At 50.0% G+C, this 21,717-nt stretch overlaps 8 protein-coding genes across 8 annotated transcripts; 5 read left to right on the top strand and 3 right to left on the bottom strand.

Annotated features, from left to right (window-relative positions):
• Positions 1-619: 619 nt before the first annotated feature.
• On the bottom strand, positions 620-1,119 carry F5J12DRAFT_784531 (uncharacterized protein; the record flags this gene model as incomplete). Its single annotated transcript, XM_051743054.1, has 2 exons — positions 620-899; positions 953-1,119. 2 exons carry the CDS (start codon positions 1,117-1,119, stop codon positions 620-622), a joined length of 447 nt encoding a protein of 148 aa, XP_051597630.1.
• Positions 1,120-2,714: 1,595 nt separating this feature from the next.
• On the top strand, positions 2,715-3,482 carry F5J12DRAFT_928613 (uncharacterized protein; the record flags this gene model as incomplete). The annotated part of the gene is made up of 4 exons (XM_051749454.1): positions 2,715-2,876; positions 2,904-3,052; positions 3,144-3,213; positions 3,274-3,482. The coding sequence occupies 4 exons, from the start codon at positions 2,715-2,717 to the stop codon at positions 3,361-3,363; spliced, it is 471 nt and encodes a 156-aa protein (XP_051597629.1). The 3' UTR covers positions 3,364-3,482.
• A 430-nt stretch (positions 3,483-3,912) lies between these two features.
• F5J12DRAFT_846546 (uncharacterized protein) lies at positions 3,913-4,847 on the bottom strand. The gene has a single exon (XM_051746352.1). The coding sequence runs from the start codon at positions 4,677-4,679 to the stop codon at positions 4,038-4,040; it is 642 nt and encodes a 213-aa protein (XP_051597628.1). The 5' UTR covers positions 4,680-4,847; the 3' UTR covers positions 3,913-4,037.
• Positions 4,848-5,258: 411 nt separating this feature from the next.
• On the bottom strand, positions 5,259-6,369 carry F5J12DRAFT_846543 (uncharacterized protein). Its single transcript, XM_051746351.1, has 4 exons — positions 6,094-6,369; positions 5,950-6,062; positions 5,752-5,871; positions 5,259-5,669 (listed from the first exon to the last, which is right to left on the bottom strand). Exons 1-4 carry the CDS (start codon positions 6,293-6,295, stop codon positions 5,523-5,525), a joined length of 582 nt encoding a protein of 193 aa, XP_051597627.1. The 5' UTR covers positions 6,296-6,369; the 3' UTR covers positions 5,259-5,522.
• Positions 6,370-7,418: 1,049 nt separating this feature from the next.
• F5J12DRAFT_266545 (PLC-like phosphodiesterase) lies at positions 7,419-11,155 on the top strand. Its single transcript, XM_051738657.1, has 10 exons — positions 7,419-7,700; positions 7,779-8,164; positions 8,218-8,388; positions 8,442-8,790; positions 8,840-9,132; positions 9,191-9,356; positions 9,413-9,862; positions 9,921-10,054; positions 10,115-10,505; positions 10,599-11,155. Exons 1-10 carry the CDS (start codon positions 7,559-7,561, stop codon positions 10,685-10,687), a joined length of 2,571 nt encoding a protein of 856 aa, XP_051597626.1. The 5' UTR covers positions 7,419-7,558; the 3' UTR covers positions 10,688-11,155.
• On the top strand, positions 10,966-14,036 carry F5J12DRAFT_266419 (uncharacterized protein). The gene is made up of 17 exons (XM_051738656.1): positions 10,966-11,267; positions 11,332-11,455; positions 11,509-11,636; positions 11,689-11,753; positions 11,804-11,887; positions 11,938-12,083; positions 12,133-12,157; positions 12,209-12,262; positions 12,314-12,504; positions 12,562-12,659; positions 12,709-12,870; positions 12,924-13,086; positions 13,141-13,154; positions 13,205-13,320; positions 13,380-13,480; positions 13,540-13,632; positions 13,686-14,036. Exons 1-17 carry the CDS (start codon positions 11,243-11,245, stop codon positions 14,026-14,028), a joined length of 1,932 nt encoding a protein of 643 aa, XP_051597625.1. The 5' UTR covers positions 10,966-11,242; the 3' UTR covers positions 14,029-14,036.
• Positions 14,037-15,245: 1,209 nt separating this feature from the next.
• F5J12DRAFT_914384 (uncharacterized protein) lies at positions 15,246-18,283 on the top strand (the record flags this gene model as incomplete). The annotated part of the gene is made up of 18 exons (XM_051749116.1): positions 15,246-15,424; positions 15,486-15,530; positions 15,595-15,718; positions 15,779-15,909; positions 15,959-16,023; positions 16,076-16,159; positions 16,213-16,337; positions 16,389-16,413; positions 16,465-16,518; positions 16,570-16,760; positions 16,818-16,915; positions 16,965-17,119; positions 17,169-17,341; positions 17,391-17,404; positions 17,455-17,570; positions 17,630-17,733; positions 17,794-17,886; positions 17,941-18,283. Exons 1-18 carry the CDS (start codon positions 15,388-15,390, stop codon positions 18,281-18,283), a joined length of 1,977 nt encoding a protein of 658 aa, XP_051597624.1. The 5' UTR covers positions 15,246-15,387.
• A 1,123-nt stretch (positions 18,284-19,406) lies between these two features.
• F5J12DRAFT_266325 (uncharacterized protein) lies at positions 19,407-20,652 on the top strand. The gene is made up of 7 exons (XM_051738655.1): positions 19,407-19,801; positions 19,855-19,946; positions 19,998-20,022; positions 20,079-20,132; positions 20,184-20,374; positions 20,430-20,523; positions 20,573-20,652. Exons 1-6 carry the CDS (start codon positions 19,604-19,606, stop codon positions 20,452-20,454), a joined length of 585 nt encoding a protein of 194 aa, XP_051597623.1. The 5' UTR covers positions 19,407-19,603; the 3' UTR covers positions 20,455-20,523; positions 20,573-20,652.
• Positions 20,653-21,717: the final 1,065 nt, after the last annotated feature.

Here is a 21,717-nt window from a genome sequence, read left to right as displayed (position 1 = left end):
TTTCAAAGGACGGGGGTGGTACTGCCCGGTTTGCCACGTACTAGGAGTAGAGGAGTCCTCTACGGATGCCGTGCGAAACACAGCGGATATAATTTTCACGTGCCACTGCAACAGTAAAAGACTCGGAGAAACTAGACATCTCGGCATCTCTAGTCTCCTCTAGGCAAACGAAAGACTCGACAGAAGACAATCGTTCCTTCTCAATCATCTTAGACCCACAGGCAAGACGGCGAGGACATCCCCTAGCTCATCCTCTGTGGTGGTTGCACATCCCGCTCCGTTCCAGAACAACCAGCATTTTCTGACAATCGTAGGCACCACCAAGCTTGGAAACGTTGAGCCTAGAAACGTTGACCAAGTAGACGACATTTGTGCACTTCACCTGTGCAGTGGTACTCACGAGACTGACAGCACATTTCATTGATTGCATTCCATGGGACGACTAGCAGGGCACTTGACGGCGTTTTCGCATGCAACTGTCTCACCTGGCTCCACTCCCTACACCTCATTCTCAATTCCACTGTTCAGTATGAGAGCTGTGTGTGATTTTGTAAAATAACCAACGACGTGACCCCAGAGGTGCAAGAAGCAGGAATAGACGAAGACGATTTACCCGTACTCAAACTTGTTCACTGCTGGCACCACGACTTCTTCCTTCGCCTTTCCTATTGCTATCCAGATGCGAAGGTAAAAATGGTTCCTCCGCCGCAATCCCACTTCCACTATCGCGGTCCCAACTCGATTGTTTATGCATGCGATGCTCGTTCTTGTCCCCGTGCGCTCTCTTTTTTGGTTTTCGAGACGAGTCTGGGCACTGGGATTGGGACAGCGCTTGGAATTCTGCTGCAATTGTGATGACACAGGTGGAATTCCAGACGGGATGGTCACCCTGACACTTACTAGCGTTGCACCATTGTATTACGTGACCCGGGCGTTCTCAGATTGGGCTTACTGCCTCCCCCTCTTGGTTTCGTTGCCGTCCCCTTTCCAAATCCGGTCCCTGTGGTATCCGTTTTGGTTCCCGTGGTCATACCCATCCGAGTACCGGGCTCCCGTAACACCCTCTCTACCTCCCTTGTTCTGCTTCACACCCTCCACAGACGTCCCGATCCCAGGCATATGCTTGAGTGAGGCGAGAATGCCAGGTGGTCTCCCTTCTTCTTGTACTTACCATCTCCCTTGCTTTCTGGCTCGCATCGAACGAGACGCTTCTGTTTTGCTTGCACTGATTTCACTACCATATCCCCCGCCTATTATGTGCACAAAAGGAAGCCCCTTCGAATCGAGCATGGGAAGTGTGACATTGTGCCAACTCGAGAACTTCTCATCTGATCACGATGTCTTTTGTGCTGTACTATGGAGGGTATCTTTTGGCGCACGCAGATTTGCCCTTTTCGGAGGAAAAGACTTTCATATTCTCGAGCCGATGACACACTCGCTGTGTGCAGCGCGTCGCCTAGTTGTCACTTCGATTCCATCTGAATTCCTCTGCAGCCAGCTACGAATGTTCTCACATAGAAGTATTTTTTGATGGATTCAACCGTACAATGGAATTTCTAATGTTTTTGTGTCGGGACGGTCATTGGAGAGCCGCATTTATCACAGACACCGACTTTATGCGAGAAGGAAATTCCGGGTGACAGCGGTAGGATATAAGGATGTATATTGTTCTCCGGGTTGATTGACCAATCATGTGCTAGCGAATCCATGCATCACCGTAGGAGAGTCGGCCTCCATCGATGCGGCGATGGTCTACCTCTCCCGGGTATCTCATCGCCGGGTTACGCTTAAAACACAATACTCGATGAGACCGGTTGAACCGGCCTATTTCATCGCTGATTCCAACTGCAAGCGTCTGTAAGCCCTGGTTCCAGAATGCTGCGTGGAGGATGGTGCCGCGCGAAGTGGCCGTGGTCGATCAAGACTTCCAAATGATTTATGCTACATGCACATGGTAGGTAGGGGATACGGCGGTGAAGTATCAAATGTTCTAAGATCCAGGGAGCCTCGGTACGCGAGATCTGGGGGATCTGGGGGATCCGAGGAATGAATTTTGCCCCATAGCATTCTTCGAGTCCGGGAACGATGGGCTGATGTCTTTTTCTTGTGTTCTGATGCCTGACAGCTTGAGTGGAAGCCCATTCAAATAGGATAAGTTTGGTGTTGTATCAGCTCACCTGACCCCGATGACCTTTGTACACATAATAGGTGGGGGATACGGCGGTGAATTCAAGTGTTCTATAATCTACCACGGAGCCCGAAGCCTTTGTACGCGAGACATGGGGATCTGAGAAATGAACAATTGCATGTACTGTGTCTGTGTGACCTTCATGGCATCCGGGGTACTGCATGAGACGGTTCTTGTAAGGACATGGTCGAACGCTCTTTCTACCCACAGGCGGAAAACATTGCAGTGAAGAATTATGATCCAGTGAGCCTCGGTACCTGAGACTTACTCATTGTGGTCAGACAGGGGAATGGAAGCCCGCTTGATCTTAAATCCCGTGGGCATGAGAAGTGTCGCATTGCGACAACTCGTAGGCTTCTCACCTGATTGTGACAAGTCCTTTGCGCCGTGTCATGGAGGATAAAAGGACGGTGACCGGCCGCCTTCATCTAACTCCCAGAGTCGACTCTGTCGAGTCCCCAAACCCCCACACCCGGTCTTGCAAGCGAACACATCACTGTTAGCATGCCCAACAATATCAAAACACATGCCGAGGTCGTTATCTCCTCAGCTCTCAACGGCGCTGGGGGAACCCCTACGTTGGCATTTCCCTGATCCTACCTACCATCCTACCAGTCAACTTGATTGCAAGGAGCTCCGGTATCCGACCTCCGAGGGTACGAATCGTCACCTAACATACCCATACCTCGTACGCTCATCCACGTACTTTGTACAGTTCGTCCTCAGGCATGTCGAAGGCGACATATACACACTGACCACCAATGGGATGCAAGTTATCGAACTGGAAGGCAAGGTATTTGCTGTGGTGGAGGGACGCGCACAAGAGTGGGTGATTAGATACAGAGAACTTCAAGATGCCTATACGTAGGTTGCATTCACCAGTTTCGTTCTTGCCCGTTGGATTCTGACAATTTAATGTGGGGTCGTGGTTGCGTGTCAATGGATGGATGGACAGGATTGTCAAGAGGCTCGATGAACCCGGAGAAATTGGGTGGATCGCTCCGACCGATGATAAAAGCCCGCAGGTAGCTGTAGAGCGTCGATTATGGCACATTCTAGAGGATTGAAACACGCCTTTCTTTTAGATCAGCGTCGGACCCCTCCAGCAGACTCCGACAGCTCCACCTGGCTACCTCGAGACGGAGTTGTATAGGTTCAAATTTCCCAGCGAGTGAACGAGGGATGGTAGAGTCAGAGCCACGTATTGAACACGTGTGTCAGTGTAAGAAAGCACAAAGTATCGGGTGGACGTCTGTAAATGTTCAGCTGGTGTTGCATACGGATGAATTGAAATAAAGCTGCTATATGCTTCTGAAAAAGAAACTGTGCTGCATGTCCTGACTGGAGCTGTATACTAGTACGGGACACTGACGAGTCGTTTGTTGCACACAGAAGGGGACTTCCTTGAAGCTTGAATAGGGGTGGCATGTATTACCCGTTAATTACCGCGTAGAATAGGCCCCATACGGATGCGTGCGAAATGCAGTGGGTATTTCACCCGAATGACGCTCCTGTACTGGGGTTCGCTGTTCTGACAGTGATAGAAGAGGTCAAAGGTAAGAGTTCATCCTAGACCACAGGCCATCCGTCAGACACGGCGAGGCAAGCTTGACCATATTCGAGATCTGAAAATTTGAGAGACCAACGACTTTTTTGTTTCCTTTTTTTCTCAAGTCACACACATAGCCTAAGTATAGTTATGTACGCTGTGCTAGCCAGTGCACGTCGCCCTGTTACCCGTCTCCATCTCGATTCCCCCGGCTCATCCCCTGTGGATGCCGTTCCGTTCAGGGATAACTAACATTTTCTGACCCGTGCTCGAGCCTGTTCACTACCGGCACCACGTCTTCTAAGTTCTTCCTTCGCCTTTCCCGTTGGTATCCAGGTGAGAAGGCAAAAACGGCTCCTCCACCGCATTCCCACTTCCACTATCGCGATCCCAAGTTGGTCGTTTAGGTTCGACATGCTCGTTCTGGCCCCCATGCGTTCTCTCTTCTGGTTTGCGAAATGAATCAGAGTACTGGGATTGGGAGGACACTTTTTCTGGTGCAGTTGATGACGAGCTGGCCATGTCGACGCTTCCTAGCGTTGCGCAATTATAGTAAAATCTGCGTGACCCGGGCGTCCTCGGATTGGTCCCCTCTTCTGTACTGCCTCCCTCTCGTGGTTTTGCTGCCATCCCCTTCCCGAATCTAGTCCCCGTCGTATCCAATTTGGTTCCAGTGGTCATACCCATCCGAGTACCGGTTCCCGTAACACCCTCTCCACCTCCCCTGTTCTGTTTCACGTCCTCCACAGACGTTCCGATCCCAAGCATCTGCTTGAGTGAGGCAAGAATGCCAGGTGGTCTCGCTTCTTCTTTTACTTCTCCTTCTCCTTGCCTTCCGGCCCGCATCGAACGAGACGCTTCTGTTCCACTCGCAGAACCAACCTGTTCGACGAACCCGACACCCTCCTCGTTCCCGCTTAACCCTGATCTCGGTGCTTTCATGCCGCTCTCAGAGGGGGAGGCTGCATCGAGGGACGATGGGCCATCTATTTTATCTGCCTCTCCTTCAAGCCGTGAGGTGGAACTGGGATGCCGGGTTTCAAGTGCGGAACGTGCAGCCTGTGAGAGTGGATCCTGCGGATGCCGTTGAGCAGGAGCTGTGACATGCCCTTGGGACGGTTGATGGTCCTTGTTTTCGTCGTCTATGGGAGAGGTGGTAGGTTTTGTGTTTGCATTCCTGTATTTAATGCCAGCGTTGGTGTTGACACTGCGAGTACTGGCAGTTTTCGCAATGGCACGTCGAGGAACGCAGATATCCGCCCTTGTGCACGATATCCACACGCGCGGCGTAGTAGCCCGTAATAAAATCATGTCGAGTTTTTCGTCTGGTTCGCTGGAAGGCCGTAGTCATGCTACAGCTCTTGGGTGTCGAAAATCGAGCGGACGGAAGAAAAGGAGGGATGACATCATAAAGACGATCATGACGTCACGCATCACCGATAGAGTGTAAGGGTTTTACTATATTAGGACGCCCCATAAATGTACTACATCCGGGAAGCAGCTACGCGACGCGGCTGTTGACAACTCTTTCGTACTTCAGCAGGCCCTCTCATTGGCCAACAATTGTTTTACCGAACGCGAAAGGAGCCTTACAACAAGTCACTTCCAAACGGAGGCATCCATATGCTGCTCATGCCCTCGGGTAGTTTTGCAGATGTAGATTGGATAGCGTGTGTAAAGCTACATTAACAGAAAGACGTCGCTTTAAAGTAACACCAAAAGAACTACACAAAGGAAAAGAAGAAAGAAGAAATCAAAGCGAAAGTCGCGAAACGATCGGCTTGTTTACCGACGGTCCACAAACACGTCCGCCATCCACACGTCGTCATGTAAATTCCAACACGCAAGGAGAATGAGTCTATCAAAGCTAATACCACCCGTACTTGTTCGCCAATCGTACGCAAGGGGAGAGGGAGGATATGTGGATGATTTCTGTGGGAGATTGGTTAGTATGTGTGTAAACATGAGAGGGTGTACTCGAAGAGAAGAAGTGGGGAATAGATGATGCACTGACCATGATGAAGCTATGAAATGCATTGGATATTTCTACGGCGAGCTGTCCGCGCGTCAGCGGACCAGAAGAGGTAAACAGTTCGATAGAAGAGCTCCAGTCGACGTGTTCGTACCCCGGCCACTAATCATCCGTTAAATCGTGGACGTGGAAAGCCTACAAGCATTCAGACATACCGAAATGACGAGTCCTGATCCTAACCACGCGCAAGGCCTTGCCCATCGTTGCCCCAACATGCTCAGCAGCACCTACAAGCATTCTTTCGAGCGCACAGCCTGATCTAACGACCAGCTCCCGCATGGGGACACCCATCCCTCGACTCGGTGCCCCAATCAGTTCAAACACTGATCGGTGGAGCAGGGAACGCGCGCGGTTGCACGGCAGTGATCTTCTGTGGCGGTGACTGTGGGAGTCTTACGAATGAGGGATAAGGAAGGTTCGTTGGGAAAGGCGGGACAAGTGTCGGACATGCGTCCGAGAGAGCGCTGTCTTGAGATTGGAAGGTCGGCGGGACAGGTTGGTGGAGCGGGTTGAAAAAGTTAGGCATAGCGTTTCGTTTGTTGAGTACGACTTTCAGAAGACAATGGAGAGATAAGGACGTACCGTGGCATTTGCTTTATATATTGGCCGAGGTTGAAAGGCTCTGAAAGGATTGAAAGACGAGAGTCCCACCAATCTTTCAATCCTTTCAGATCCATCATCGGAGACAAAGGATGGCCTTGAAGCCACGAGGCTGCCCTCGTTGCGCGCACCGAAAAAGAGAAATCACAACCGAGACGTGAAGGCGGTGTAGGAGGGCCGGGACTCAATTGAATGTGAACTGACGGAGGTCCTGGTGGAGACACAGAAACAGACCTGTGGTGCGCACAGTTTGAGAATGGAATGGCAGTGAACCGACCTTGAGAACCACACGTGGATATCAAACGCATCAAACGTTGGGTTTCGGCTGCAGGTCGTTTCGGCTGCAGGTCGTTTCGATGGCGCAGTGCCTTTCGCTGCACTTCGGTCTGAACGAGGGATTTTGTGTTCGGGTGTGTGATGCTGATGGTCAGTCTATACACCTGCATTCCCACGCACGTCGCTGTAATCCTGAGGAGAGGACCCGGAGTCACAGTGATGTGGCCCGGCACTCGGTTACCCCTGGTGCCGCCATAAAGCTCGCAGCGGTGGCCTCAAAGCCACCCTCTCAACAAGGATACCACTGCTGGCCACGACAGTGTTATTCGAGACGCCGTCGACAGCGCCCGGGGTGCTTGCTGTATCGGAGCACTGCTTACACACGAGGCGCGGTTAGTTGCTGAGGGTGCTTCATTCGTCGGTTAAATACTCTCTTTGATGCTGCCGGCGTCTTCCCTTCCTGTCATGGAGCGACACGAACAGCAGAAACAAAGTCCTTCCCCAACGCAGATCCTACGACGGGCGGCAGGGCTCTTGACGACTCAGGGCAAACCCGTTCGAGCATTTCAAGACGCCTTCAACCCACAGCGCGATACCACCACTCCTGGATCTTCCCAGGCGCGACTCTACTGACAGCGGCATCCGTCGTTCTCTTTCAAATCGACTCTCCAAAGTCAGAGCTGGACCTGTCGTCCGCGCCATCTCATTGCGTAGCCCCTCTAATAATACCCAGATTAGGAAGCGGCACGGCAGAGCTCTGTCAGAGTCACTTCCCCATACCTCCAACATTTATAGCTTGGCCGAGTACCCCGAACCCACTCAAACTTCTTCTCCAATCTCTTTGGATACCGTCGCAAATCCCCAACCATTAGTTCAACAGCAACCATTCCAGACAATTGTACGCAAGGCATCCATGGCCGATGTGCCTGTCCCAGAACTCCTACAACACGGGGTTCCCATGACGAAGGTTTCCCCCGGATCACAAAGGAGCTACATCTTTCGACTTGACGCAGATCAGGGTCAGATTATCTGGGAATCTAAGAAGTTGAGGATCAGTGCGTGTGGTCCTGCTCCTAACCTGCAATCGTCTATTTCTGACTTGCGCGTGCGATGCTATGCAACCACACGTGTAGTACCTATCGAGAACATAAAGGAACTTCGATTTGGCTCGGACGCAAGATACTATCGTCAACAGTTTCAACTCGCTCGCGAGTACGAGGATAGATGGATAACCATCATCTACATCCTCGATGGCCAATACAAGACACTTCACTTGATTGCTTCTTCAAAAGATAGCTTCCAGCTGTGGGATATTACGTTACGGAAACTACACGCAATTCGTCAAGAATTAATGATCGGTCTAGGAAACGAGGAGATGCGACATGCTGTATGGGTGAGGCAGTGTTGGAAATCGACCGAGCATCAAAACGATCAGAAACTGTCCTTCGATGAAGTCGAAAGACTTTGCAAGCGCCTCAATATAAACTCTTCCCAAGATGATTTGAAGCGCTTGTTCAAGGTGGGCTGAACTTTTTATTTCTACAATAGACAACACCATTGATACCCTTAAAGCAAGCGGATTCAAAACGCAACGGCTTTCTTGACTTCATCGATTTTCAGAAGTTTGTCAAGCTCCTCAAAGCGCGACCAGAGCTCGATCTCCTCTACAAGAAGCTGTCTTCGAAAAACGGCGGAAGGTTCACGCTCACAGTTTTCGAGGCCTTTATGCGGAACTGTCAAAAGGCATGTCCCGTGCCGCATGATCCTAAGCATGCGTCGGCTGATATCGCCTGCAGTCTTCTCTCACCCAGGAGGAGCTGCGATCGATATTCTTGCGCTACGCTAAGAAATACGAGTCGAAGGCTGGGACTATACCCGGTTCACCTTCACTACCGTCGTCGCCGTCGGACGGCTGTGGTGATGTAGTCATGTCTCTCGATGCGTTTACCGCCTTTCTGCTATCCTCTGACAACTCTGCATTCACGGACCAACATGGAAAAATATACCAGGATATGACTCAACCACTCTGCCATTACTTTATCTCTTCCTCTCACAATACGTATCTCGTCGGTCACCAGCTTGTAGGGGACAGCACAATTGAGGGATACATCCGCGCTCTTCTTCATGGCTGTCGAAGTGTTGAGCGTAAGTGCATCCATCATTTGTCTTATCACGTTTTCTGATGTCCTCTCAGTGGATATCTTTGACGGTGACAACGAACCAATGGTTTTCCACGGCAAAACTTTAACGTCGAAAGTGCCCGTCCGAGAGGTCTGCGAAGCAATATCGAAATACGCATTCGTGACATCACCTTACCCGATCATCATCTCTGCTGAGATACACTGCTCCGTTGCCCAGCAAAATATGCTTGTCGCGATCATGCATGAAGTATTTCGAGAGGCTTTGGTCAGTGCTCCTGTAGGGGAGCATCCGAAGATCGATAAGCTTCCGAGTCCCGAAGAGTTGAAGGGAAGAGTATTACTGAAGGTGTGTATGAAAGCTGCGGGTGTGATCTCATCATGACGGGTTGTGCTTTCTGTTCCAGGCGAAGAATCTCTACGTTTCGGAACGAGAGCGGATTCGTACGAAGGATGTAGTAGTCGATACGGAGTCGTCTTCTACAGAGACGTCAGCTTCGGACTTGGACATCGGCCACGAAGTTAAAGAGGAACTGCGCAGGGCCAAGACGCAGAATATCGAGGCCATCAAAGGTGCGTTAATCTGTCCGTAGTTTACCTGATAAGCGTAGCTGAAGGCCACATGCCAGAGCTGAAGGAAGAATTCCGCAAAGCACGCAACGTCTTCAACCGTGTTCGTGGGCATCACCAAGTACCGGAGAAGTCTGTTACCACTGCCCTTGTGGGCGCAGCAACAGCAACATCGACAGCGATTGCCGAGCAGCCGGTGAAGTCCGACAAACAAGGCACAAAAGTGAAGATGTCTGCCGCCCTCGTCGCTTTACTGGTGTACACCGTCGGTGTGAAGTGTAGAGGTATCAATAAGAAAGAACATTATGCTCCGGAGCATATGTTCTCCCTCTCTGAAACCACCGCCAACAAGATTATGAAACAAGGCATGGTGGATTTGATCAAGCATAACAAAGACCATCTCGTCAGGATATATCCCAAAGGCTTACGGCTTAGTTCCACGAATTACCTCCCGCATCGGTATTGGGCGGCTGGTGCGCAACTCGTCGCGCTCAACTTGCAGACATTTGGTATGTTGGCGTTCCCTATCGCCTCTTAGTTTTTTATGTTGATTGGCCCTCTGGAAAGACTTGGGATATATGATCAACCATGCAATGTTCCAGCGCAATGGAAGAGCTGGGTATATTCTCAAACCAGAAGCGCTTCGTCAGCCTGACAAGGGAGCACTGGCTCTCCGGACTGTGCATTACCTGGACGTTACTGTGAATACTCTCTTCTCTATGTGGAGTTGTTACCATGCTTAGCACCTGTACTTGGTGTAGATCATTTCAGCACAACTACTCCCTCGTCCGAAAGACTCCATGGGTCGTGAGGTAATCGACCGGAATATCGTAGATCCCTATGTGGAAGTCTCGATATACACTCCAGACTGGGCACATTTCTCTTCATCATCCCCGTCTTCAGGCTCGTCGTCTCCATCAATTTCATCGGGAGCGAGTGGTTCGGGCACGACCCGCGCCATTACTGCACGAACGAGCTCCGTGAAGAACAACGGGTTCAACCCCGTCTGGCAAGAGAGTCTTCGTCTGACGTTTGAGTGCGCCGCGAACTTGCTGGACTTGGTGTTTGTGCGGTTTACGGTCCTGAGGGACGGAGAAAATGACAGTGAACCTATTGCGGTGTACTGTGTCAACTTGGCAAGTCTGGCTATGGGTAAGTGCGACTTCATCTTCTTCCAACTAGTTCTTTAGTCTTCCGTTGTACGACGGGATAGCTGATTTTTTTGTGTGCTGTTGTTGTTGACAGGGTACAGGCACCTACCTCTACACGATTCTCAACTCTGCCAGTATCTGTTCTCGACGTTGTTCGTGAAGTGTTCATTGCAGGATGCTTGAATCTTCGACTTATACCCATCCACGCTCATCACGGATCGTCCGTCACAACTTCACAAGCATTCAACTAAACTAAACTTCGATGTCGACGTATTTTTTTTCCCATCGTTCATATTTCACTGCAAACAACCATTTCGATCATACCGGCTGATCCTGGCGTGCATACCCATCTATTAGCCTCATATCCCATGTACAAGTGTACTTTTAGCGCAGGAGTATATATAGAGTAGAACCAAATCATAGCAGTCACGCGAAAGGCCGCAGTGAAACGGACAGCACAAATATTTATGTGAATGAGATGATCATTGCAACACACACCAGCCAGTAAGTTACTTACAATGACCTGACTTTTCTAATAGGTTTCCCGGATAAGAGTGGGAAGCAGGAGGGAATCTTGAAGGGCGGTGCTTGCTGGGCCGGTAACCGAACAGGGCGCTTTCGAAGAAAGAACATGAGGCCGCCGCGTGATCTCAGCAGCAAGGCTCAGGTGCTTGAAGGCGCCGTGCGACTTGCACTAACTCCTTCGCCCTTCCTGTAGTCGCCCCACGGTCCTCTAGGATGGCCTCGCCTCTGATACTATCCTGTACGATTTGAGAGTATCAGCTACCGATTCCTGGAGGCTGACTTCACGACACCCCTGTGGGCAGATATCGAGTTGCAGAACGCGCAAGGCGTAGAATCCGTCGAACTCCACCTCAATAGCGTTAAGTACTCCATCGCTAAAAGTCAGGAGAAGAGGGACACTTTTTCGAAGGCTTTTGATAAGCCATTGTTAGTATCTTTTCTCAATGCCACCTCTCAGGTTCACGACTGACCCATGATAGGACATTGGGAACAGGGCCGCTTTCTCTCTCTGTAAGCCGAAAGAGGTGGTGCTCATGCTTTGGCGAAACTGTGCCAGAAACCATCGAACTTCGCTCCGATGAGGTCCGGTCCAAGTTAGATGGAGAAGGTGAGCTCCGGATTATATATAGTTCCTAAGTGGGGTCCTCAAATTTGCACAGAGTCTCTTCACGCACGGGGCAAAGTATCCATCAAGCTCCGCTTCCTGCCCCAAGCTCAGTCAGGTGTATGCAAGTACCAGTTGTTACACGATGAGTGTTGACTATGGATCTACAGGTTACGCCTCCGACTGTGCCTGCAAAGTCCGGGGCTCCACAACCAATCACTGCGCAATCAGTCGTTACTCATTCTACTCCAGCCGTACGTGGGAAGCAGGTGATACCGGACGAGTGCTGATAGATGGCAACTAGCAGGACACAGTTCGGAGTACTGGTACACCTGTACCTGTCCACTCGCCTCCAACTGCCGACATATCTCCAACTGCAGGCACACTTGCACCTGCCAATCGCGAGGGTCTACGGCCAACCACTGAAGACCTCATTCGGGAGTGTCCTCGGTGAGTCAACTTCACACTTGTCAGTGTCTCACTTATCGCCATGTGATAGTTTCCGAGTCTTGGTAGTTGGAAAGGTAACTTGAATTCGCTTGTTGTCACTTGCGTAGGTTCTAACATTCTTACAGTCAGGTGTTGGAAAATCCACTTTGATCAATCGAATCTTCGGCGTGAGCACTGCGGTTGAGTGGTTCAGATTCTGTGTCCCTACCTGGCGTTGATGATGGCCATAGAATGTAGCAAAGGATAAACCAGGGGAAGCAGACATTGAACAGGAATTCACTTCGCCAGAGAACGACCGGCTCATTTTGCATGATAGCAAAGGTTTTGAGGCAGGCGATGCTGGCAACTATGACACCGTGAAGTCATTCATAGTAAAGAGGAAGAAAGAACCCAAAATCAAAGATCAGCTTCATGCGGTCTGGTACGTAGTTCTGAGACAGCCACGTTGAAGGTTTTGACGGAAGAGTCTATATGATAGGTTGTGTTTTCAGATACCCATTCCAACGTACGGTGAACGACTTTTGGAGGACGCTGCAGAAGCGTTTTTGAAAATAAGGAAGGAAGTCCTAGGGAATAGTGAGCAATTATACTGTTGTTTCATCTGCGGCATACCAACCGCATTCAGCGCCGACGATAGTCGTATTCACGAAACATGACCGGCTCGTGATGTTCATGCGGCAGAGAATGCCAAACGATCCTGAAGCAGGACAACGATATCTGCAAGAGGAATGCGTCCAGCAAATCAAAGACTTTACTGGAGAGAATATTGCACATGTTGCAGTTAGCTGTGGGCGTTACTCCTTCGATTCCGTTTTAACCACTCAGCCCAGAGACGACCAGCGAAACCCAGATATGAGCACGAGCTTAGGGACCTAATAAGCCTCACTCAGGACATGGTATCTATGAGTTTCACCTCCCCGGGGAATGAAGTATCGCCAGTGCCTCTGGCAGCTGCAGGGGCACAACGAATGTTGCCTATATTGAAGGTTGAGTTATCAATTGCGTAGGTTTCAGCCATCGCGATAGCCGCATATATATTGACTTGCTTGTCAAATAGCGTAGGAAGGCAGAGTGGGTGCGGGTATATGAAACATTTAATTTGAAGCTCATCTTTTTACAAGGATACTGGAGGGTAATGGGTGCCAGCGCAAACTTTCCGGGTTACACAATGCAGGATTGCCTTCGTGTCATACACAATGACATCGTGGCGGTCTGGAATTTTTATGATCCTTGCCAAGTGAGCATTCTCGCCCTAGCGGCGAGCGTTGCTATGATGTACTGACGTTTCCCTTGTAGTACCTGAATAGTGAGGAATTCCGAAAGGTGATGATGAACATGGTTGAGAGAGTTGATCCACCGGCCTCCCCCTCCCGGATTGATACTGACACATTAGCCGGGTAAGTCTTGTTGTTCGAACCGCTATGCGACAAACTCAAAAGACTCGCTGCACCTCTAGGGGAGTCCCTCTCATCGCTCTAGCTCCTGTAATGCTGCCATTAAATGCTTTCCTTACCCTTGGCAAGTGGGTTTTTGCAGCATACCAGGGACTGTAAGTGGCACTTTTGTGATGCTCTCGGCATCAGATGACTCCCGACCTTTCAGACAAGGCGTTCCCACAAAGTTCATGGCTTACATTGTTGATTTGACGCACGTACTGGAAATACTGTTTGCACTCACAGCTGAGATGAGGGCAAAGAAGCTTACTCGCACGGCGATTAAGATTGCATATAAAGCCTACCTTGAATCGGAATGGATGACGCACACCCACACGGACATTAGGTATTTCCGATGTTCGGCTAAGGATCGTGACGATGTCCTCGACAAGATCACATCCATGATCCCTTCAGGCGACAGGGAAGATCGAGTTTCTCGGGCGCTCCAAAGCAAGCCGTCGGTTAACCTGGAAAGAGATGAAGAGTGGACGAGCGAAGAAGTCTCTCGATGAAGCCTGCGCTTTCCTTTAGTATCTTTTCCTGACGTTTTGCGTTCTTTCACTAGTCTTCCTGCCGTATCGCGCTACTGATGCTACTTCCGTTGTATCCTGCTGTATTTGCACGTAGCCGATTTGAAGCAAGTGTTTCCTGATAGACAAGTCCTTGGGCAGTTGAGCGTCGGTGTCAAACCGATCCGGAGGTGCCAACTTCCTGCCTGCATTCCTGGAAGTTTACGAACAAGAGCCCTGCAAGGGATGCATCAGATGGGCCACTGGCACAGCCTGTGCTGGGATTGGCAAGTTGAGCTAACTTAGGATAAGTAAACGGATTGGCATGTATTCGAAAATTTCTATTCTATATGAAGGCGAAGCCCGGCGCTCTCGACGGTGGTGGTTGCGGACTCGTCGTACAACGTGGAGCACTGTGTTTTGAATGTACCTGCGGAAGGAGTTGATTTCCGAAGGTCAATTTTGACTGCTCGTCTGCCTGACAAGGGGGCACTGGCTCTCCGGACTGTGCATTACCTGGACGTTACTGTGAGTACTCTCTTATCTATGTGGAGTTGTTACCATGCTTAGCGCCTGTACTTGGTGTAGATCTTTTCAGCACAACTACTCCCTTGTCCGAAAGACTCCATGGGTCGTGAGGTAATCGACCGGAACATCGTAGATCCCTATGTGGAAGTCTCGATATGCACTCCAGACTGGGCACATTTCTTTTCCTCTTCGTCGCCGTCTTCAGGCTCGTCGTCTCCATCGGTTTCATCGGGACCGAGTGGTTCGGGCACGACCCGCGCCATTACTGCTCGAACGAGCTCCGTGAAGAATAACGGGTTCAACCCCGTCTGGCAAGAAAGTCTTCGTCTGACGTTTGAGTGCGCCGCGAACTTGCTGGACTTGGTAAGTGCAAAGTCACTGGTGCAAAGTGGCTGTGTTAAAAATTATGCAGGGGTAGTATAAAAAGTTGCGCAGGAGCAGTACTACAAAAGTCGCGCAATCGGCAGTTTTATTAATGTTACAGATGCAGCGTCATAGTCATGGTCCACTGGTACCTCACGAACGCATGAATACCGCGCGTTTTAGACACACCGTTCTTCTGTTGTGAGGTCAGCTTTGGACGCCTAGTGTCGAGTTGTCCTTAGTGTTCTTGTAGTACGACGAAGACCAGTTACATAAAACGGACAGTGCAGATACGTGAATGAGATGATCCAGTACACGTCTGCCTCTGTGCTACCTGAAGATCTCCGACCAGCAAGTTACTTACAATGAGCTAACTTTTCTAGTAGCTTTCCTCGATAAGAGTGGGAAGCAGGAAGGAACCTTGAAGGATGGCGCTTGCTTGGCCGGTAACCGAACAGAGCGAAAAAGGACATGAGGCCATCGCGTGTTCTCTGCAGCATTGTACACAGTAAGACTCAGGCGCCCGAAGGCGCTGTGCGACTTGCGCTGACCCCTTGCTCTTCCTGCAGTCACCCCACGGCCCTGTATGATGGCTTCGCCGCTGAAACTCTCCTGTATGACCTGAGACTGTCAACTACTAATTCCTGGGGACTAACTTCCCGAAACACCTGTGGGCAGACATCGAGTTGCAGAATGCACAGGGCATAGAATCTGTCAAATTCCAACTCAATGGCGGTGAATACTCCCTTGCTCGAAGTCAAGAGAAGAGCGACACTTTTTCGAAAGCTTTTGATAAGCCATTGTCAGTACACTTTCAGCTACGTCAATCCCACCTCTCAGGCTCACGGCTGATCCACGATAGGACATTGGATACAGAGCCGCTCTCTCTTTCTGTAAGCCGAAAGAGGTCGTGGTTCTCTTGCTGTAGCGAAACGGATCCAGAAACCGTAACAATTCGCCCTGATCATGTTCAGTCCAAGTTAGATAGGCAAGGTAAACTCCAGCCTATGCATCGTTCTTTAGGCTCCTCAAATTTGCACAGAGTTTCAGCACGTATGGGACAAAATATCCATCAAGCTCCGCTTTCTGCCCCAGACCCAGTCAGGCGTGCGCAAAAAAAACAGGCGTTACACGATGAGTGCTGACGGAAGGTTTACAGGTTACGGCTCCGAGTGTACCCGCAAACCCTGTGCCTTCACAATCGACCACTGAGCAACCAATCGCTGGTCGTTCCACATCGGCTGTAAGTGGGAAGCGGGCGGTACTGGACAAGTGCTGATAGATGGCAACTAGCAGACAAAAGCTCTGAATGCAGGTACACGTGTAGCTGCCGACATACCTGCACCTTCCAACACACTTGCACCTCCCAATCGCAAAGATCTACGACCAACCACTGAAGATCTCATTCAGCAGTGTCCTCGGTGAGTCTTGATTTCACACTTGTCAGTGTCTCACTTATCGCTATGTAACAGTTTCCGAGTTTTGGTAGTTGGAAAGGTAACTTGAACTTGCATGCTGCCACTCGCCTAGGTTCTAACATCCTTACAGTCAGGCGTTGGAAAATCCACTTTGATCAATCGAATCTTCGGTGTGAACACTGCGGTTGAGTGGTTCAAATTCTGTGTCCCTACCCGGCATTGATGACGTCCATAGAGTGTAGAAAAGGATAAACCAGGGGAGGCAGACATTGAACAGGAATTCACTTCGCCAGAGAACGACCGGCTCATTTTGCATGATAGCAAAGGTTTTGAGGCGGGCGATGCTGGCAACTTTGAAACCGTGAAGTCATTCATAGTAAAGAGGAAGAAAGAACCCGATATCAAAAATCAGCTTCACGCGGTCTGGTACGTAGTTCTGAGACAGCCACGTTGAAGGTTTTGACGGAAGGGTCTATATGATAGGCTGTGTTTTCAAATACCCATTCCAACGCACGGTGAACGACTTTTGGAGGACGCTGCAGAAGCGTTTTTGAAAATAAGGAAGGAAGTCCTAGGGAATAGTGAGCAATTATATTGTTGTTTAATCTCCAGTATACCAACTGCATTCAGCGCCGACGATAGTCGTATTCACGAAACATGACCGGCTCGTGACTTTCATGCGGCAGAGAATGCCAAACGATCCTGAAGCAGGGAAACGATATCTGCAAGAGGAATGCGTCCAGCTAATCAAGGAGTTTACGGGAGAGAATATTGCACATGTTGCAGTTAGCTGTGGGTGGCACTCCTTCGATTCTGTTCTCCCACTTAGCCCAGAGACCACCAGCGAAAGCCAAATATGAACAGGGACTTAAGGACCTAATAAGCCTTACTCAGGACATGGTGTCTATGAGCTTCACCTCCGCGGAGAACCGAGTATCGCCAGTGCCTCTGGCAGCTGCAGGGGCACAACGAATGTTGCCTACATTGAAGGTTGACTTATCAATCGCGTAAGTGTCAATCATTGCGACAGTGCATGTATTTTGACTTGTTAAGCAGCGTAGGAAAGCAAAGTAAGTCTGGATGTATGCAACACTTCATTAGAGGCTGACCTTTTTCCAAGAATACTGGAGTGCGCTGGGTACCAGCGCAAATTTCCCTGGTCATACAATACAGGACTGCCTTCGTGTCATACACAATGACATCGTGGCGGTCTGGAACTTTTATGACCCTTATCAAGTTAGCATTGTTGCCCTAGCAGCGAGCCTTACTACAATGTACTGACATCTCCCTTGTAGTACTTGAATAGTGAGGAATTCCGAAAGGTGATGATGAACATGGTTGAGAGAGTCGATGCACCAGCCGAGCCAAATTCCCTCGCTCGCACCGACTCATTAACCGGGTATGTGTCGTTGTTGGAACCCGCTGTGCAACAAGCTCAAACGAGTCGCTGTACATCAAGGGGGGTCCCTCTCATCGCTCTAGCTCCTGTAATGCTGCCATTAAATGCTTTCCTCGGCCTTGGCAAGTGGGTTCTTGCAACGTACCAGCGACTGTGCGTGGCACTTTTGTGATGCTTTCAGCATCAGATGACTCAGTGACCTCTCAGACAAGACGTTCCCACAAAGTTCATGGCTTACATCGTTGATTTGACACACGTACTGGAAATACTGTTTTCACTCACGGCTGGGATAAGAGCAAAGAAGCTTACTCGTATGGCGGTTAAGATGGCATACAAAGCCTACCTTGAATCGCAATGGGTAATGTACACCCACGTGGAAATTAGGAATTTCCAATGTTGGACTGCGGCTCGTGACGTAGTTCTCGAGAAGATTACGACCATGATCACTTCAGACGGCAGGGAGGTTCAAGTTTCTAGGGCGCTCGAAAGGATGCCATCGGTTGACTTGGAGAGAGATGAAGAGTGGACGAGCGAAGAAGCCTCTCGGTGAAGCCTGTGCTTTCATTCAGCATCTTTTCCGGACGTTTTGCATACTTTTACTAGCTTTCCTGTTGTATCGCGGTACTAACGCTACTCCTGCCGTATCTCACTGTATTTGCACGTTGTAGCTGATTTGGATCAAAATTTTCCTGATGCGAGAAGTCCTCGGGCAGTTGAGAGCGTCGGTGTCAAACCGATCCGGAGGTGCCCACACGTCACCCGTTTACAACACATTGCCCACATTATAATGCACCTCTCGCCTGCATTCCTGGAGGTTTACGAACAGAGTACTGCAAGGGACGCATCAGATGGGCCACTGACACAGCCTATACTAGGATTGGCAGGTTGAGGTAGCTTAGGACAAGTAAACGGATTGGCATGTATTCGAAAAATTCTGTTCTGCATGAGGGCGAAGTCGGGCGCTCTCGACGGTGGTGGTTGCAGACTCATCGTACATCGTGGAGCAGCGGCTGTACCTCAACTGTACCTTGAATGTACCTCTGACAGGAGTTGATTTCCGAAGGTCAATTCTGGCTGTGCTGAGCGTCAGATTCCTCCGTGATCATGATCTCGAACCAGACGTTACAGTCCCCCTTTAGGATTCTCAGGGGTGACCCACAGTGATAACGTCCGGGTCAAGACTACCCGTAAATGTAAATGGATTATGGGAGCTTCGTTCCAGTCAATTGGAGGGTGGGGCTGTGGGGTTTCATGTCGTTGTGCCAGTGAAGTATGGCTGGTGTTGGAAAGAAGGGTGAAGCGGGCCACCTGCAGCGTGACGGCCAACAACCTGCCAACAGTACTTCTTGGGCGCCTGACGACAGCATGTAAACGCACAACAGCTTCCTAGTCGCTCACCATCTCGAACCATGTCTCTGCCTTTACAGTTATTTTGTATGTCTTTAAGATTGTTGTTAACATCTTTACTGGACTAACTTTGTGGGCAGATATCGCGTTGGAAGATGTACTAAAAAGATATCAAATCCGTAGAGCTCGTCGTCAATAACATGGTGTACCTTGTACCTCGAAGCCAACAGCGGAGTGACGCTTTTCGCAAAGACATAGATGAACCTTTGTCAGTCTCGTTCAAACTGCCTGTCTGAGTCAAGCCCTTGACTAACCCACCGTAGAACGTTCGCCCCGGGGCAGCTCTCCGTTTCCGTACGCCGAAAGAAGTCGCGTCTCCGTTTCCGGCATCAGCCGCCTGTTGAAACCTTCACGATCGGTTCGGGCGATGTTCTCTCCAGATTGGAAGGACATGGTATATTCCACCGTGCAAATCTTTCCTTCGACTCCTGAGATCTGAGACCCTTGCAGTGTTTCAGCAGAAATGGGGCGAGTTACTCGTCACCCTCGGATTCGCATCCCAAACCCAAATAGCCGTACGCAAATAATAGATGCCACTGAATGGGTCTTGACAGAGGGCCTGCAGAGTAGAGTTCCGAACCCAAACCCATCTTCCCCCGCAGATACCGAGAGTCTGCAACCAAATGCCGAGCAGTCGGTCGCAGTGCGAAGCGTACCAACCGTAAGTGAAGAATCAAGCACTGCGAGACGAGTCCTGATATGGAGGGCTTGGAGGATGTTACAGTCGGCAGTACAGGCACATCTGGACTGTCAAATTCCGAAGGTTTACAGCCAACCACTAAGGAACTGATCGACATTTGTCCTCGGTGAGTACCAAATCCCCATGTTTGGACAGTTGATTCATCTATGTGCAATAGCTTTCGAGTCTTTGTAGTTGGAAAGGTAATCTCGGCTTGCACTCGTCACTCGAGAAGATCCCAATAAAGGTATCCTTGTAGTCAGGTGTAGGGAAGTCGACTCTGATCAATCGAATATTCGGTCTGGAAGTTGCGGTTGAGTGATTGAAGGTTTTCATTCTTACCTTGCATTAACGAACTCTATAGCACGTCGCAAAAGATCGACCAGGGCAAGCAGCTATCGAGAAAGAACTCATTTCACAGGAGAACAACAGATTCATCTTGCACGGCAGCCGAGGTTTCGAACCAGCCGAAGGCAGCAACTATGACGTCGTGAAGTCATTCATAGAAGAGAGGAAGAAGATGCCAGATGTCAAAGATCAGCTTCATGTGGTCTGGTACGTCCTTCTGAGGTAGACATTTGAAGGTTTCGAGAGCTGATGTGCACGATAGGTTATGTTCTAGGTACCAATTCTAAAATACGGACGGCTGCTGGAGGACGGTGTGGAAGCGTTCCTTAGAGAAGCGAAGGAAGCCTTAGGGAACAGTGAGCAAAACCATTCTCTTCGCATCTCTTGTTTTTCGACTACTGCTAGTCCCGACCACAGTGGTATTTACCAAGTACGACAGAGTTGTGAGTTTCGTGCGAAAGAAGAAGTCAACAGACCCTGAGGCGGAGGCAAAACGATATTTGCAAACGTATCGCATGGAGCCGATTCAAGACTTCACAGGAAGCACAAACATCTCGCATGTTGCGGCTAGCTGTGGGTATCATTTCATCAACTCCCTGCTACCATTCAGCTCAGACATCACTAGCGAAACACAAGTGCGAGAGAGGGCTCGAGGAGCTGATAAACCTCACTCAGGAAAAGGTATCTAAGAATTTCGCCTCCCCGGGGAATGCAGTATCGCCAGTGCATTTGGCGGCTGTGGGGGCGCAACGAATGTTACCAACATTGAAGGTCGAGTTGTCCATCGAGTAAGCCTGGTTCATGGCGATCATGACATCTGGTCTAAATTGATTCCCATTTACATCTGCAAAACTACCCGAGGGAGTGAGCAGGTTATACCTGCCTCCGTTTGGAAGTGACTTGTCGTAAGACTCGCTAAGACACTTGTTGGCCAATGAGAGAGCTCGCTCAAGTGCGGAAGAGCTGTTAACAGCCGCGTCGCGTAGCTGTTTCCCAGATGTAGAGTAGCACGGCCACCTGTGAATTTCGGCATATAAACGCACAGCAGCTTCCTAGACGCGCACTATCTCGAGCCATGTCTTTGCCTCTACAGTTATCCTGTATGGCTTTGAGATTGCTGTTAAAGCATTTACTGGACTAACTTTTTGGGCGGATATCGCGTTGGAAGACGCGGAAGATGTCGAATCCGTAGAGCTCGTCGTCGATGACATGGTATACCCTATACCTCGAAGCCAACAGCAGAGTGGCGCATTTCGCAAGGACCTCGATGAACCATTGTCAGTCTCGTTTAAACTGCACGTCATCAAGCCCTTGACTGACCCACCGTAGAACGTTCACTGCGGGGCAGCCTTCCATTTCCGTACGCTGAAAGAAGTCGCGCCACCGTTTCCGGCGCCAGCCGCCTGTTGAAACCGTCACGTTCGGATCGGACGATGTTCACTCCAGATTGGAAGGACATGGTATATTCTACCGTGTACATCTTTCCTTCGATCCTGAGACCCTCGCAGTGTTCAGCAGAAATGGGGCGAGCTACTCATCACCCTCGGATT

This window comes from Pisolithus orientalis (assembly GCF_024613125.1).
Source record: "Pisolithus orientalis strain OTSU chromosome Unknown F5J12scaffold_27, whole genome shotgun sequence".
NCBI lineage: Eukaryota > Fungi > Basidiomycota > Agaricomycetes > Boletales > Pisolithaceae > Pisolithus > Pisolithus orientalis.
Note: the sequence above shows the minus strand (reverse complement) of the source record. Positions and strands in the feature narration are given on the sequence as shown.